Source organism: Anser cygnoides, chromosome 7 (assembly GCF_040182565.1).
Source record: "Anser cygnoides isolate HZ-2024a breed goose chromosome 7, Taihu_goose_T2T_genome, whole genome shotgun sequence".
Taxonomy (NCBI): domain Eukaryota; kingdom Metazoa; phylum Chordata; class Aves; order Anseriformes; family Anatidae; genus Anser; species Anser cygnoides.
In genome coordinates this window covers 14,661,721-14,678,099 of record NC_089879.1, presented here as the reverse complement: position 1 = coordinate 14,678,099, position 16,379 = coordinate 14,661,721, and the positions used below count along the sequence as shown (strand labels likewise).

General features: G+C 67.2%; 2 protein-coding genes across 5 annotated transcripts; one reads left to right on the top strand and one right to left on the bottom strand.

Moving 5' to 3' along the window:
- The first annotated feature begins 962 nt into the window (after positions 1 to 962).
- On the top strand, positions 963 to 10,590 carry LOC106032274 (prominin-1-A-like). Of its 4 annotated transcripts, none has more exons than XM_067000309.1 (25): positions 963 to 1,207; positions 2,725 to 2,876; positions 3,993 to 4,054; positions 4,164 to 4,369; positions 4,739 to 4,859; positions 4,971 to 5,034; positions 5,245 to 5,334; positions 5,418 to 5,608; positions 5,710 to 5,784; positions 5,869 to 5,932; positions 6,080 to 6,239; positions 6,375 to 6,527; positions 6,768 to 6,891; positions 7,007 to 7,098; positions 7,252 to 7,336; positions 7,433 to 7,576; positions 7,818 to 7,889; positions 8,084 to 8,173; positions 8,279 to 8,332; positions 8,425 to 8,505; positions 8,693 to 8,761; positions 8,864 to 8,953; positions 9,026 to 9,138; positions 9,622 to 9,639; positions 9,996 to 10,590. In XM_067000309.1, the coding sequence occupies exons 2-25, from the start codon at positions 2,747 to 2,749 to the stop codon at positions 10,045 to 10,047; spliced, it is 2,400 nt and encodes a 799-aa protein (XP_066856410.1). In that variant the 5' UTR covers positions 963 to 1,207; positions 2,725 to 2,746; the 3' UTR covers positions 10,048 to 10,590. The 4 variants fall into 4 exon arrangements, with proteins under 4 accessions (XP_066856410.1, XP_066856407.1, XP_066856409.1 ...); XM_067000306.1 differs by lacking the exon at positions 963 to 1,207 and adding an exon at positions 1,441 to 1,683; XM_067000308.1 differs by lacking the exon at positions 963 to 1,207 and adding an exon at positions 2,132 to 2,500.
- On the bottom strand, positions 10,208 to 16,097 carry HPS6 (HPS6 biogenesis of lysosomal organelles complex 2 subunit 3). The gene has a single exon (XM_013181623.3). The coding sequence runs from the start codon at positions 15,997 to 15,999 to the stop codon at positions 13,552 to 13,554; it is 2,448 nt and encodes an 815-aa protein (XP_013037077.3). The 5' UTR covers positions 16,000 to 16,097; the 3' UTR covers positions 10,208 to 13,551.
- Between the last annotated feature and the right edge of the window lie 282 nt (positions 16,098 to 16,379).

Below are 16,379 nucleotides of genomic sequence, written 5' to 3'. Positions count from 1 at the left end.
GGAGCCCCCTGGGCAGCAGCTCCGGGGGCATTTCACCCCGAGTGACCCCCCCCCCAGGGCAGGGAACCTGCGGCTGTGGGTAACGCCGGAGCAAGGGGGAGCATTAACAGGAGGAAAAAGGGGGAAACAATGGGGCTCCTGAACCAGGGGTGCACTGGAGGGTGGGGGCAGGGTTGGGCCCGTTTCCTCATAGCAGAGGGGACAGGGGCAGGGACTGGGGTGACGTGTGTGACGAGGGATGTCACCTTGTCATCCTTCCCCTAGGTCTGGCTGGGGTGGCTGCAGGGTGACGGGGTCACGATGGGTGCACGTGGCAGGGTGGGTGCCAGCAGGGTGGCCTCAGTCGGTCCCGCTGATCCCGGGTGTCCGCAGCCCCGTTCCCCTCCTGCACCCAGCACCAGTGGCCTCTGCAGGACCCCCTGGGGGGGACAGGGGCAGTGCAGGGAGCGGGGTGACACCGGGGAGCGGGGTGACGCCACGGCACAGCGGAGGCAGGACCGGCAGCAGCCAGCCACCACCAGTCCCAGCTGCTCCCCACGCTCCCAGGGTGCCTGGCCGCATCCTGCCCATGCGCAGCCCCTTTGGGGTGCGCTCAGAGCCTTCCCCTCCCCCCCCCCCCCCAGGTGCCCAGGAGCTGGCAGAGGGCCCGGCCGCTCCTCACCTCCCAGATTGCGAGGAGCTGGGGGGGGACCGGCTGGACGAGGCGTCCCCGGGGCTGCACCAGGAAGCAGCTCGGGGATGTTCCCCGTGCCCGCCGGGCGGGCGCAGGGCGTCAGCAGCAGGGAAAAGGCCGAGCTCCGTGCCCTGGGGAAAAGCAGCCAGAAACAACCGCCCCGAAACCTCGAGGGATGAGCCGGGAGGGCTGCGGGTGAACCCTAACCTCCCGTCCAGCATCAGCCCAAGCGTTGCAAGAACCGCATTGAAGTTTTACATTTATAGTGTTTTTTTTTTGTTTGTTTGTTTATTTTCCCTTTTTTCCTGGGGCGTTTGCATCCCCCGGTGCCCGTGCCGAGCCAGAGCATCCCGCGGGGCACCCGGCAGCAGTGAGGCCAGAAGAGCCCCGGGGCCAGGCTGCCCCCCACCCAGTGCCACCCTTGCCCAAGGTCGCCGAGAGCCGTGACGCCCGCGTGTGCCGGGGACAGTTAAGCAGTAACTTGGGAGGTGGCAGCCAGCGAGCGAGCAGCGCCGGGGAGCCGAGGACGTGAGGGTATGGCCTGGGGACAGCTCGGCCTCGTCTCCCCAGCGGCGTCTGCCCAAAAGCGAGAGGCACGCGGTGGCTCCTTGGGGACATGGGGACGGGGCGGTGATGGGGACAGCGCAGTAGGAGCTGTGGCAGGGGGGTTCCCGGGGGCCAGGGAGGCTCGTGGGGGGGGCAGAGAGGTGGTACCAGCTGTGTATGGGGCTGGGCAGCAGCGGGGGGCTCTGGGGGGCGGTTATGGGGTGCTGCGGTGGGCAGGGCAGCGGCTGCGGGGGGCTCCCTGGGGCGCGCCGGGGTGGGCGCAGGGGGCTTCGCCCAGCCCCGGGCAGGGAGCCGGGACGGAAGGGGCGGCCCCGGGCCGGCTGGGCAGGGCCGTGCCGGGCCGCCCCCCGCCGTGCAGAGCCGTGCCGGGCCGGGCCGTGCCGGGGAGCTCCCGCTGCCGCCGCCGGGACCAGCCCCGGGGCTCCGCGCCCTGCGCCCACCGGGTGCGTCCCCTGCGCTCCCGGCACCGGGACCCCCCTCCCCTGCCACCCTCCTCCATCCCCGGCCTGGGGGTCTTCAGGGCAGCGGGGGGGGGGGGCGCGGGGACACCCCCCCGGCCATCCCCCCGTGCCCAGGGGCAGGGGACGGGCAGCGGGAGCGGGGCCAAGGGGCGGTGGCGTGGGGCAGAGCCCGCTGCGGGTGGGCTTGCTGGCCGGCCGGGGAGGGGTGGTGGGAGCTGGGCAGGGGGCTGGTGGAGTCCTGGAGGAAAAATCTCCCCTGCTGGTCCCTGGGGCCTGGTGTGGTGCTTCCCAGCTTTGGAGGGGTCGGGGTGCACGTGAAAAATGTCGGGTTTGCTCCGTGCCCCGCTTGGGAAGCGCTTCTTAAGTGCTGCGGCCAGGTCGTGCCCAAATGGTGGACCCCATCCCGAAGGGTGCCGGGGTGGAGGAGCTGGGGGGGGGGGGCTGCCTCGGATCCCCGTGGCCCACCTGGCTCTGGGGAGCTCTGAGCTTCTGGGCTGGGACAGGGGGAAGCAGTGGGTGGGAGAGAAGAGGTGAGGGGCTTCTCTTCTCCCCCGCGCCCGCTGGGAACCCCCTCGGGGTAGCTCGGTGCTGACCCTGGCCCCGGTACGCAGAGGCAGCTGGGGGTGGCCAGGTGCCAGGAGGTGGCCGGGGCAGGGTGGGGCGATGCTGGCATCGCCGCCTTGGCTGGCAAACAGCTTTTCAGTAATCACAGCTGAAACTTAAACAAACCATAAAGCCCGGGCGCTGGCTCTGAGCAGCTGGGCCCTGTGGCGGGTGCGGGAAGGTGTCAGAGGAAGGGGTAAGTGCTTCGTCCCCAATCCATCCCCCCAGCCCCTCCGGTCCCTCGCGGTCATCTCCTACCTGGCATCTCCCCCTCGCTGTCCCTGACCTCCCCGTCCCTCCCACCTCGCTTGGCTCCCAGGCATGGTGGCTGATTTTTCTCCCTGCGTTTCCTGCTCGGAGGCAGGGCGGGATGGGTGGCCCTGTGCCCTGCCACCACCGACGGTCGTACTCTGTGCCCAGGTGCCCTCCGGGAGCCACCGCGATGGAGCTGGGGAACATCTCGCAGCCCCTGTACGGCCCCGGCCCTGAGGCGCCGGGGAGCAGCACTCCTGGCCTCGTCAGCATGGTGCACGGCTTCCTGCGGCTGGTGCAGCCCCACGGCCTGCCCATCGGTGGGTGCACGGGGGGCTGCTGGGGGCGTGGGGGGGGCTGTGAGGAGCAGCGGGGGTCCCAGGCCAGCCTGAGCCCCCCTGCAGTAGTGACCATGAATTTAAATGCTGGGGTAGTGGTTTGGGGAGGTCTGGAGGACGGAGCGGGACCCCGCTGCATCTGCCTGGGTCCACTTTGGCTGTGGGGTGCTCCTGGGTGGGGCCGGCACAGATTTTGGTGGCAGGGCCACCTCGCCCCATCCCGCTGCAACTCTCCGGCTGCAGACATCGGGCTTCTTCCCTTTCCCTGCTCAGTCCCTGCCTGCCAGCAACCCCCAAGCAAGCACATGGATGGGCACCACGACAGCTTTGGGGCCTTGTTTGTATCACACGAATTTTGCACTGGGGAGGTTTGGGCTGGATATTAGGGGAAATTTCTGCACTGAAAGGGTTGCGTGGCACTGGAACGGGCTGCCCAGGGGAGCGACTGAGTCACCATCCCTGGGGGTCTTCAAGAAACGTGGAGATTCGGGACTTGGTTACATGGTTTAGTGGTGGACTTTAGTACCGGGCTAGGGATTGGACCAGGTATCTTAGAGGTGTTTTCCTACCTGCATGATCCCATGATTTCATGAAGTAGCGGGGTGTAATTATACCACGCGGCGTGACATCAATGATTGGGCCTTAGGTGAAGGGCAGGGCGAGTCGCGGGGATGAAGGAAAGCAGCACCGCGGGGGGGACTTTGCCCCCATCTGTGCAGATTTCCCAGTCCCCAACCCCGATGCCATCCACACGCAGCCTGTTCCTCCTGTGCGGGGCCGGGCTGCAGGAGGGCACCCAGCGAGGGCAGCCGAGGGATTTGTCAGAGCATCCTCTCCAAAACAGCCATCGGGGACACCTGGGTGGGGGCGAGGGCCCCCCAAAAACGGAGAGTTTGGGGACTGGCAATGCCAAAAGGGCTGTGCAAAATTATGGCCGGGGGGGGGGGGACAGCTGGCAGGGAGCAAGGTGCCCAGCATGCAGGGTGCTGTAGGTGATGCTTGGCACTGGGAGCCCCTCTCTGGGGTTGGGGGAGGCCCACTCGGAGAGCCCCCAGCCCCAGTGGCAGCTCAGAGCCCTCTCTGCTCCTTGTCTCCCAGAGCTGATTGCGGGTTTGGCGCAGCCCCAGAGCAAGAAGGTGCCCGAGGAGCACGTGCAGGAGGTGAGCGGGCGGCTGGTGGGACCCATCCCGCCCCCACGGGGTCTGGATGTGGGGCTGGTTAGGGCGGAGGGTGCCGGCTTCGTGCTGCCTCTCCTCCTTCCTCTCCCAGCTGCTGCGCTACGAGCTGGGCTTCCTGGTCTGCGCGGCCATCGGGCTCCTCTTCATCGTCCTGGTGCCGCTGGTGGGATGCTGCTTCTGCTGCTGCCGCTGCTGCGGGCGCTGCGGGGGCCGCATGTACCAGAAGCAGGGCCGGCGGACGGGCTGCCGGCGCCGGGTGCTCTACGGCTCCGTGCTGCTGGTCTCTGCCCTCCTGCTGTGAGTGCGCCGGCTGGAAACGCGGGCGGCGTTGGCCGGGGGCGGCCGGGCCAGGAAGCTGCCATTGTTTGCAGGAGCGGCTCCCGGCACGGCAGGACAAAGGAGAGGAAGCGGAGGCCGTGGGGAGCTGGTCCTGCAGGGCCGAGCTCTTTTTCCACGCGTTCCCTTCCCGAGGGCCTTGCCACGGGGCTCCCGTGCCTCAGTTTCCCCATGGCAGAAGGGGAAGGGGCTGGGGCACGTCCCTCCGGGTCCTTTTTTGCTGGTTGTGAGCAAGGCACTCACAGGGATGCTCAGCAGCACCCGGATTTGGAGGGGGGACATGAGGACGGTGCCCCCCACCTGCTGACCCCCCCCACCCTTCCCTTGCAGGGCCGGCGATGTCTGCGCCTTCATCAGCAACACCCGCCTCTCCCAGGCCGTGAGCGGCACCTTCCCCAACTTCAACGCCACGGTGGACAACCTCGGCACCTACCTGACCTCCATCCCCCAGGCATGCCCAAAGAGCCCCCCCCCCGGGGAAGGGTGGCAGCGGGGCTGCATGCGGGGAAGGGTCCCCACGGAGCCCCCAGCCCGCGCTGACGCCCCGTCTCTCTCCCTGCAGCAAGTGAATTTTGTCATCGACCGCAGCGACGTCCCGCTGGGCCGCACCAACACCAGCCTACAGAGTGAGTGTGCGCGGCGGGGGGGGGCTGGAGCAGCCTCCTGCACCCACAGCCAGCTGCTGCAGCCAGGATCTGGGGGGGTCTGGGGGGATTTGTGGAGCGGGGGCTGCTGGGGGTGATGCTACGGCTGCGGTGCTCGGGCTCCGGCACAGCTCAGCCGTATCCTGCTGCCGCTGCTGGGGGGCCCTGCACTGACCCCCCCCATCTCTGCAGACATCGGGCCCATCCTGGGCGGCACGATCGTCTCGGGCATCAGGAGCGGCGTGGACGGGGCGCTGGGATCCCTCCAGAGCCTTTTGGGAGGTAACGTCCCGGGGCCGAGGGCCGGGGTTTTGGGGGCGCGGCTGGGTGAGGGCAGGCAGGCTGAGCCCTCGCTGCCTCCCCAGCGACGGAGACGCTGGCGGCCGCCTTCGGCACCATCAACGGCACCCGCGGGCGCCTCGAGGAGCTGCAGGGCAACTACAGCCAGCGGCTGGGCGACCTGCGGGAGCGCCTCGTGCAGACCCTGCAGCGCTGCGGGCAGCCCTGCGGCAGCATCTCGCCGGACGGCGTCGCCTTCGCGACCAACTACAGCACGGTGAGTGAGGAGGGGCTGGGGGTCCTGGCATCTGTCCCGTCCCGTCCCCCGCCCCAGCCCCCCGGCCCGCAGCCCCGTCACCGCAAAGCTTTTCCCCGCAGATCCCCAGCGTGGAGCAGCAGCTGGAGGTGCTGGGGGAGGTGCTGGGCTCCGGCCTCGCGGGCGATTTGGAGAAGGTGAGGAGCTGCCGCCACGGGGCACGGGGAGGGACTCCTGGGTTGTGAGAGGGGCACGGTCAGCACGCCGTCCCCTCCTCGCAGGTGAACAGCACGCTGGAGAAGACCCCCGATGAGGTGCAGAAGCAGTCCCGGGACGTGGTGACAAGTAAGCAGGGCCATCGTGCTGATGTCCTCCTTGGCCACGGCCGCCCCCTGCCCACCCTCTCCTCGAGTCCCCGCTGCCCCAGCCGAGCAGGACGGGGGGGCAGCAGCAGCTCCCGTCCCCATCCCGTCCCCATCCCGTCCCCTGCAGAGACCCAGGACAAGCTGGGCCTCATCCGGGAGGAGATCAGGAGCTTGCGGCAGCAGCTGCCGCTGCTGGAGGTGGAGGAGAACATCGGGAACGCGATGAGCAACGCCACCTCGGTGCTGGCCGACTACCAGAAGCCTGTCGCCGACTTGGACAGGCTCAGGTAGGCGAGGGGCTGCTGCTGGCCCCGCATCCCCCCGCGGCCTCACCCGCCTTCCTCCCCCGAAGCCAGCTCTGTGCACGGTGGGCGCTGCTTGGCACGGCGGGTCCTGAGCCCTGCCGGTCCCCTTAACCCCAGGTGGAGCGTGTGTGCCCTCCTGTGCTGCCTGGTGCTGCTGGTGGTCCTCTGCAACGTCCTGGGGCTGCTGCTGGGGCCGCTGGGGCTGAAGGAAAGCGCCCTGCCCACGCAGCGCAGCTGCCTCTCCAACACCGGCGGGGACTTCTTCATGGCGTGAGGCCCCGGGATTATCCGAGGATAAATTTGGGGGTGGTGGGACGGGGTGGGTTGTCCTGGGGCTGCTCAAGCTCCGGCACTTAAATTATTGAACGTCCTGCCCCACGATGACCCGTCGCACAGGGTGTAAGGGTGAAACGTGGTGCCAGGGAAAGAGGCTGACGTCCCTCTCGCCCCGCGGTGGCACGGACCGCCTGCGTGGCTCTCCGTGCCCCGACGGTGTCTCTGTGCCTGCAGAGGCGTCGGCTTCAGCTTCATCTTCTCCTGGCCGCTGATGCTGGTGGTGCTGCTCACCTTCTTGCTGGGGGGGAACTCCTACATGTTCGTCTGCGAGTCCTGGCGCAGCCAGCAGCTCTTCCAGGTGGGCTCCCCGCGGGATGCCCCTGCCCAGCCACCTCTGCTGGTCCCTTTGGGACGCTCTCCCCAGGCGTCCCGCCCTGCACCGTGCCTACTGTCCCCGTCCCTTCTGCTCTCAGCTCGTGGATACCCCCGGCCTGATACCCGGCTTCAACTTGTCGGAGGTGCTGGGCGACAAGAGCGGCACCGTGAACTTCTCGCAGATATACAGGTGGGGCCAGCCCTGCCTCCGGGCACCCCTGGGTCCCCCTGGGGCTGGGGGGCACCAGGGAAGGAGCGAGGTGCCCACCCCGGGGAAGACGTGCTCGCGGGGGGGGGGTTGGCACTTGCCTGCCCCGTTCTCAGCCCCGTGTCCCTCCCGCAGGCAGTGCCAGCAGGACGCTGCCCTGTGGCAGGCGCTGCGCCTGGACCAGAGGGTGCCCCTGGACGAGCTTTTGAACATCAGCCAGGTGGGTACTGGGGGGGAGAGAGCGGTGCCGGGCTGTGCCCCCCACCTGGGGGACACGGCGGTGCCACGTCCCTCACGGCTCCCCTCGCCCCGGCAGTACACGGAAGAGATCTCCGCGGCCTTCGAGGAGGTGAACATCACCCTGAGCCCCATCTCCCTGCTCAACGAGAGCCAGGGGGACCTGCTGCTGAACGCCAGCCGGGCTGCGCAGCCCCCCAACTTCACCCGCATCCTGGAGCAGGTGGGGGGGCTGGGGGGGCAGCCCCGGGGCTGGGGGCAGCCTGGTGTCGGGTCGGGGGGTCCGGGTGCGTGTTGTGGGGCCGCTGTTCCCTCTGCTTTGCTGCTGTGGGAGACCCTCCTCCTCCTGCAGCCGGGAGGTCCAGGCTCCGTTCTGCCCCACGGGGATGGGGTGCGCGGGGGCGAAGCCCCTCTGTCAGCCTCGTCCCACCCCCGTCTCATGGCTCTGCCTCTTCCTTTTGCAGCTGGATCAGAACGTGACCCTGGTAAGCCTCCAGGATCTGGCCGCGGAGCTGGAGCAGCTGGTGGACAAAGCGGTGAGAGGTGGCAGCACCCCGGGGCCACGGCCACCCCGTCCCCAAAGCCGGTGCTGCGGGGGTCTCCCCTGGGTGCCGTGGTGGGACGAGACCCTTCTCCTCCCTCGCCTGGCTCTTCTCACCAGAGCAAGGGGGGTCCCCCAGCCCCCCTGCATCGCTGTGGGGGGGGCACTGCTGATTGCACCTCCTTTTAGGGCACGGACGTGAGAGGAGACCTGCAGGCTGACGCTGCCAATCTGAGGGAGCTGGACAGGGAGATGCAGGCGAGCTTCCCAGGGCTGCTGGTGAGCGATGCTGGGGTGGGGAAGGTGCTGGGGGGTGCTGGGTGGGGGGGTCCGGGCTGAGCCATGGGGTGCACGTCTCTGACCCTCTCTCTCCATCACCCCCAGCAAAGCCTGAAGGAGAACATCTACCTGGCGCAGAGCCGGGCTGCCCAGCTCGAGGTGAGCTGTGTGGGGGGGGCTTCTGCATACCCCCTGCTCTGTGGCACCCTAAAAAGCCCCCATCACACCGCTGAGAGCACCTTCTGCCCCAGGCACAGACGAAAACCACGCTGGACCAAGCCAACGAGACCCAGGACTTCCTGGGGAGGGAGATGGTGAACATCATCAAGAACGTGAGCTCGCCGTGCCCTGCTGGGGGGCTGCCCGGGTGGGGATGTGGCCGGGGCCCTGGGGGTGGCTTGCAGCCCCACTGCTGCAGGATGGAGGTGGCCTGAAAGCCCCGGTCCTGACGCAGAGGGGACACGGGGCACGGAGTGGGCTGGCGGTGAGGCATCTCCACTCTCTGCCTGCCCCCCCCAGGAGACGTGGGCCTTCCTGGAGGAGATGCTGGATTTCTTCAACACCTACATCGCCTGGGCCAAGAGCAGCGTGAGTGAGCCTTCCTCGGCGGGGCGGAGGGCAGCGGGGACGGGCTGCAGGCTTCTGGGGGGCCCTGACGTGTCCTGTCCCCCCCCTGCCCTGTGTCCCCAGCTGAGGAGAGACGTGGCGCGTTGCAAGCCCATAGCGCAGACGCTGGATAACGTGGAGGCCATCGCCTGCGACTACCTCCTGGACTCTCTGGTGAGCAGGGCGGCCCGGGTGGGGGGGTGGAAGATGCTGTCCCGATCACTGACGGCTGCCCCCGGCCCACAGAACGCCTTCTGGTTCAGCCTGGGCTGGTGCACCGTCTTCCTGCTGCCCAGCATCATCCTGGCCGTCAGGCTTGCCAAGTTCTACCGCCGCATGCACATCGCCGACGTCTACAGGTGGGGAGCTGCCCCGCGACGGCGCTGGGCACGGGGGTCCCCGTCAGGTCCCTTTTGTGCAGCGCTGGCTGCAGCCCCCAGCCCGTCCCGGGCTCCGCCGCCAGCCTCGAATGGTTTTGCACCATGGTTTGTGCTGGGGACCCACAACGGGAGCGCAGCGCGGTGCGTGCTTGGCGTTGTCACCACGAGGGTGCACTGCTCGCTCGTGCTCACGGGGCTGCTGGCACCCTGGGGCTGCCCCCAAGCTCCTTGGGGTCCCGTTTTCCCAGCAAAGTCCTGGGGGGGCTGGAGGAGCCCCCTGAGCTGCGTCCAGATGGGGTGGCTGGGGTGGAGGGGACTGTCACCCCCCCCTGCAGCCCCCGCGTCTGCCTCGCGTGCCCCCGGGGACAGCCCGGTCCCGCAGCACGATGCTGGGCTGTCGGACTGTCCCAGGAGGCACCTCCAGCCCCACTGACGCCGTCCCCTCTTTTTCCTTCTGCCCAGGGACGAAGCTGTGGAGATGTAAGTAGCAATGCCACGTCTCCTGCAGCATGGGGGGGGGGGGACGGGGCAAAAAAAGGGGGGGGGGACAAGGAGAGGAAGCAGAAAAGTGCAAGCCAAGGAGGGTGCAGGCACCAGGGAAGGACCGCCCGGGTGGGACCTGTGCGGTGTAGGCTGTTTTGTGGTTCCCCTGTCATCTTTGGGGGTGCTGTTGGCTCCCGGCCTCCCCCAAGCCTACCGGGGGATCTCAGCACCCTCTTCCCCACGGGGCTGGGCCATGGGGGGTGGGATGAGGTTTGGCCCTGCTAGCACATCCCGGGCTGTCCCTTGCTCCCCTCCGTGGCTGGGGGTGACACAGGTGACCTTGGTTTTTGCAGAGGACCCGCGTTCAACCTGTACAGAATCCCCCGGCCATCCACGAGGCATTAGCCCCCGTCGCCATGGCACGCGGGACACGGAGCACGACTGCCCCGTCCGCTGCACCTTCCCCGTGGGTGCTGGGGAACGGGCTCGGACCCCTGCTTCTGGACCCCCCCCCGCCCCATTTCCCAAAGCGCAACGATGCCCTGCAGCTGGGTGACATGTGAAAGGGGGGGGGGGGGGGGGGGAAATCTGCCCCTCGTGCTGCCCCCGCTGGGACTTTGATACCCCGCCACAGCCAGCCCAGGGTGGTGGCAGGGAGGAGGAGGAGGAGGCAGCCGAGCGTCTCCCACGGGGCTCGTCCCAGCCGTGTCCCGGTGCTGTGCCGGACCAGCAGCCCCGTGGCCGGGCCACGTGGGCACAGGGCAGCTCGCAGCACCCGTGCTGCTGCAGGGTGAGCCGTGGGCTGTGGGGAACCGGCTTACCCAGGCCCCTCACTCCGCAGGCAATGTGACTATTTATTTTTTGCAGGGAGCCCGGCTCTTCCCAATACTGTGATTTTTTTTTGGTGTGAAACAATAAATGAGGTGATTGCGTGCTGGAGGCACGGGACAGCACGTGTGCTTCTGGCCGGGACGGAGGGGCTTTGGGGGTGGGATGGTTTCCCACTGCTGGCACGAGCTGGGTTTGTGTCCGCGGTCCTGGTGTCACGGTGCTCCCCGGGGCGAGGGCTTTCCACGGGTGAGGGGACTCGGTGGATGGAGGTCCCACGCGCTGCCCCGCTGGTGTCCACCCACCAAGGGTCATCGGCCACCGGACTTGGTCTGCACCCGTGGTGGGGGCAAGCCCAGGTGTGCTGCTCCTCAGCTCAAGCCCTGGGGCCGTCCCGAAGGCCAGCCCAGGCATGGGAGGCGTATGCGAGCGGCCTGACTCACTTCCTTCATCGCGAAGTCCAAGTCTTATCGGAGGGAGCGATGAGCTCGAGCCGGCCAGCCCGCCTTCCCCAAAGTACATCTGCTTTATCACGTTTTCCATTTGCTTTCAGATCTCCTAAATGCTATTTTTTTTGTCCTCCAGGAGTTATCTGAAGCTGCACTGGCCTTACCTCCTGCTATCTCCCCCCAGCATACATCCTGACCCTAGCCAGAGCCCCGTGCTCACCTCTCGCCCGCTGGACCTGTCCCAGGGGGAGGATCAGCCCTTGCTCCCCTGGGGGGCACCCACCCTTTCGTGCCCTGGGGCTGGGACTGCCTGCCCCCCCTCGAAGAGCATGTAGCTGTCCCCAGCGCCCGGCCTCTGCTTCCTCTTTCTGTGCTGTGGCTCAGGGGCGCCAGCCCACACAGGACCGCTGCTGGCTCCGGTTCCTGCTCGCTGGCTTTGCGGGCGCTGCTCCCTCCCTGGGGTCGGCTCCTTGCAGCAAGCTTTGAGGAATTTCCCCCTCAGAACCAGGGGCTGAATGCCCCGGGCTTTGCTCCCTGCTTGACCCTCCTCGTTTGCTGCATCGCTGTGGCCGCCTGCATCCATTCCCAGCCCTGGCAATGGAAAAAAACGCCCTCCAAATTACTGCCCAACCTTTGCCAACGCGTGGCAGCATCCCACTCCCCAGGGGCCGTGGCTCTCCGAGAGTCCTCAGCCCATCCTCTTCCTCCTCCTGCCCAGCCGGGGAGGCGAGAGCAGCGTCAGCTGGCCCAGCAGCTGCTCCGGGAAGAGGCGATGGCTGCTCACTGCAAAACGCCTGCAGCGGCCGCCACCAGGGTGCTGCATGCTCTGCTTTCGTGCCAGCTGCAGGAAACCCAGCCGCGGTGCCCCGCAGCCACAGCACGAGGCCCACCGTAAGCAAGGTCCCCTCGATAGCCAGCCAGTCTCTAGAGAACTGTTGCAGCAGTTCCTCTTCCCCTTTGCCTGTGTTTTGTTTTTTTTTTTTTCCACCGCAGGGACTTTCTGCAGCAGAGCGTCTGTCTGGGGGAGGAACTGGCATATCCTTACAGTGCTTGCACAGGCCAGGAGCCCTCCGAAGGCAGCTCTGCACCGTGAGCCCGAGGCTCCTGCTGCAGCCAGCCTGGTGCTCCCGGCTGGAAAAGCAGCAAAGGGACACGTTGCAAGTCTCGAGAAAAACTCCCCCTTCTTCAACCCAACGCTGGGGTCAGCCACAACGCCCCCAGCAACACGCCCCCCATGGCCTTCAGGCCTTGCTCGTGGCCCCGAGCAACCCCAGGGAGGCTGGGAGCAAGGGGCTGAGCGGTGTGGAGGGGACAGCCCGGCTGGGCACGGCCCTGACCAGCGGGGAGCCGCGCTGGGCGGTCCTGCCGTGAGTTGAGCGTGGCAAAAGCAAAACGAAACAGCGCTCCTCCTGAGAGCGTGCAGCCTCACAACATCCACCACCGCCCCGGCACTGCTTTGGGAACCTTTTATTTTTAAAATGAATCTGCCTTCCGCGCTGAGCCCCGGCCTCAGGAGGAGGACTAACGCAGATGAGCTTCCCCCATCCCCCCGATCCCAGCAAGGCACGAGATGGCCCCCCCGGCCAGGCCGTACCCCACACCACAGCCCCCACACAGAGATGAAGCCAGGCCGGGGTCTCTCTCCCAAGCACGTTGGAGAGGCTGGAACCTGGGATCTTCCTGCACGAGCGCTCTCAAGTTACACTGACTTTGCAAACAGAGGCACGATGTGAGCCAGACATCCCTGACAAAGCCCCTTTGTGTGCAAAGGGCAAAGGTAGGAGAGATGGCAACAGAGGGCCCTGGCGTCCTGCAGCATAATCTAAGCTTCCACAAAGGGAAGGGAGAGGCAGGGCCAGCCCCAAGCTCACCCAGGCTGCTGCCAGCTTCTCAGCTCAGAAGAGAGTTTGGGTGCCGGCTGGGATAGAGAGATAAGGGAATTAGGCTGCTCTCTTCAGCTAAGTAGCTGCAATCAGTCACAGCGACAGGATTGATCCCAGAGGAATTGCAGCGAGACAGCACACGGAGTGCTGCAGCTGCCAGCGCACGTGCTGGGATGCCCGCTATCACGGAGCTGCGCCACACCGGCATTTAGCATCTCACCCAGCCCAGGGCAGCAGGACTCAGCGGCCCCGCTGCAGGAAACACGCCTGGCTCCTCCCAGGCAGAGCCTGGAGGCATCACCCAACCTCCTGAGCAAAGAATTGGGGGGGGGGTAAGACTGGGTATGTCCCTGGGCGCCTCTCCGCCACCACTCCAGGGGATCAGAAGACTAGAGGTGAAGTTATAAAGGAGCCAAGCAAACCGAAAACAAAGTGCTTTGGGCAGGGAGCAGTTCTGCAGTCCTGTAGTGCAGCCAGTGCTTTCATCTGCAAACGCGCCCGGCATTTGCTCCTCCACTGGGGCACAGACAAATTGCACTTGCTATAAACAGCCAGAACGCCTGCCCTGGCCTCAGGTGGGACACCCCAGCTCCAGCCCCCTGAAGGAATCTTTGAGATGCTGCTGCAGGGAGGCTTCAAACAGGAGCAGGCTTCCCCACTGCCAGGCAGGGCAGGATTTCCAGGGGAAGATGTGGCTTTCCCCTTCTCGCGCACCCAAGGGTTGAGACCCCGTCGTGCTTCCCCCTCCCTCACACAGTGTCACCCTGTACCAGCGCCGAGGGCGAGGAAGTCCTTGCCACGGGTGGCTGAGGAGCATCACCGACTGCTGCTTTTTGGGGGTTCTTGTGCTCTCGGGGTGGGGCGGGAGGGGGGAATGTGGGGCTCTGCAAGGCGTCCAAGTACATCTCGTCCTGCACGCAGGGACGCTGCACAACCCTCTGCAGCAGCGGCTTGAGCAAGCCCACAGTCAACTGGTTCCCCTCGCTCGAGAAAGGCACCGGGTCCTCCTGGGTGCGAGGGAGGTGCTGCAGGACCACGGTGAGGATGTCCGAGGCAGTGAGCTCAGCAGGGCACAGAGGCCACAGCGTGTCCACGTAAGGGTCCAGCTCGCGGTGCTGGGCGAACTCTGCCAGCAGCGTGGTAAATATCTCCTTGTTAAGCAAGGGACTGAGCTTGGAGAACTTCTCCGCCACCTCCACCACCCGCTGCCACCGCTTCAGGCGGATGAGAAGGTGCAGAGCCTGCAGCACGGCCTTCGGCCTCTTGCTGCAGAGCAGCAGTTCGAGCTCCATCTCGTCGTCCACCTCGCTGCGCTTGCTCTTCCTGGCCAGCACTCCCAGAGCTCTCTTGTACAGCGGCACCCGGCCCTCCGGGCCCTCCTTGCTGCTGTACGCCCAAGAGAGGCTAACGTACTGCTGGGTCAGCTCCACGAAACTGGGCAGCCACTTGGGTTTGAACCTCAGGAAGGAGGCGCAGATGAGCTCAAAGAGCGGGACCACGCCGTTCTGACCCGCCTCCTCCTGCTGCTGCTGCGGTCCTCCCAGGACCTTCTTCCACACCTCCGGGGTGGCCCTGGCCACCAAAAGGCCGTCCCCGTTCTGCTGCAGCTGCAGGCAGCTCCTCGTGGCCTTCCAGGCAGCCTTGGGGAAGGAGGCAAAGACTGAGTTCAGGTAGGCCAAGTTGTCCTTGTCTATGTCAGAGTGCAGCACGCGGCTGACCTCCTGTTCCACCAGTTCCTCACAGTAACTCTCCACCTCGCTCTCTGGGGCACCCACCACGCAGGTCTTGAGGAGCTCCAGGCTCAGGTAGCTCTGCAGCTCGAGGCTCATTGTGCTCAGCAGCTTGGCGTAAGTGTCCTGGAGGCCTCGGGCTGGTTTCTGCTTCTGGTGGAGGCTGTGCTGCAGGATGGCAGCGAGAGCCACGGGAGCCTGGAACGCACCGCCCTTCTTCAGCTTCTCCACCGTCAGCTTGGAGCTGCTGAGGCTCCTCCTCTGGTAGTACCGGCAGGCTTCCTCAAACACCATCTCCACCAGGCACGGCTCGGCCCTGCCGCTGTCCTCAGGGCTGGAGAAGCTAAGGCTGTAGATGCCCGTTTGAGTGAGGAGCTGGATGCTGTCCTCCTCTCCTGGGGACTCCAGGAAATGCACCTCTTTCATGCTCAGGATTTTCTTTTCTATGAGCCTCCCGCTGTTCTGGTCGACGAGGTACAGGACTCCGGCCAGCACGCAAGCCAGGGTGCTGCCAAAGGTTTTCAGTTGAACAGTATTTTCCTGGGCCAGGGGGCCTCCTTCTAGATCAAAGACGTGTCTCTGTGTCCCGTCTGTCTCCACCACGCTCACGGCACCCTCGGTGCTCACCAGCAGCAGAGCCCCGCGGTCGGACACGGCGCAGCTGTGAACGTCCAGGGGTGCCAGAGCCGAGAGGAGGCCCACGGAGCCGAGCAGCAGCTTCCTGAAGTCCGACTCGCTGCTGGACTGCAGCACCTTGCTGCGCGCAAAGCCCGCCGAGGGGGCCGCGACGGTGAGCTTCGCCTCCTCGGGGTGCCAGACGAGGAGGAACTTGGAGGTGGCGGCGGCGGCGGAGCCGGCGGAGGCGGGCAGCATGAAGACGTGCCGCGGGGCCGCCAGGACGCGGTACTCGGGGCTGTTGTGCAGGACGATCGTCACGGGGCCCAGCCTCACGCCCTGCTCCTCCAGCTCCAGCGCCCGGGCGCAGACGCAGAACCTGAAGGCGCCCTTGCCGGCGTCCGAGTGGCCGTCGGAGGGGGGCCTCTCCTCGCACCACACCAGCCGCTCCCCCTGGCAGCACACGGACGCCACGCGCGCCCGGGCGCCCTGGCAGAGCTCCACGGCCTGCAGCGGCTGCCAGCCCGCCGCGAAGCGCCACAGCTCGGCGCGGCCGCGCTCCCACACGACGGCCAGCGCCCAGCCGCCGGGCACCCGCGGGCTCCGCGGGTACAGCAGCCCCACCGGCGCCTCCCGGCTCGCCGGCGGCTGCCAGCTCCTCCGCAGCTCGGCGCCGAGGCTGCCGCGGCGCTGGAAGGCCAGCAGCCGGCCGCCCCGCTGCACCACCAGGTGCCCGCCGTCGGGGCTGGGCAGGACGCGGCTGGGCTCGCCGCCCGGGCTCAGCAGCTCCTGCAGCCCGCCGCCGCCGCGGCTCCACTCCGACACCCGCCGCAGCGGCCCGGCTCGCTTCATCCCGGGGCGCCCGGCGGGACCCCCCCCCGGTTCCTGCGGGACCCCCTCCGGATCCCGGGGGACCCCCTACGGTTCCTCGCGGACCTCCCCGGTTCCTGGAGGAGGATCCTCCCCCCCCCGGTTCCTGGAGGACCCCCCCGGATCCTCGGGAATCTTCCTGGAGGACCCCCCCGGTTCCTCGGGGACCCCCTCCGGTTCCTGGGGGACACCCCCCGGTCCCCCTGGACCACCCCCCCCCCGGTGCCCCCTGCTCCCCCCGCGGCTCCCCGCAGCCCCGTTTGCCCAGTGCCTCCCCCCCCCCACCTCCCACCGGGCGCTACCTGCTGCGGGACCGGGGCCGGGGCCGGTACCGGGGCCGGCGGTGACACGGCTCGGCACGG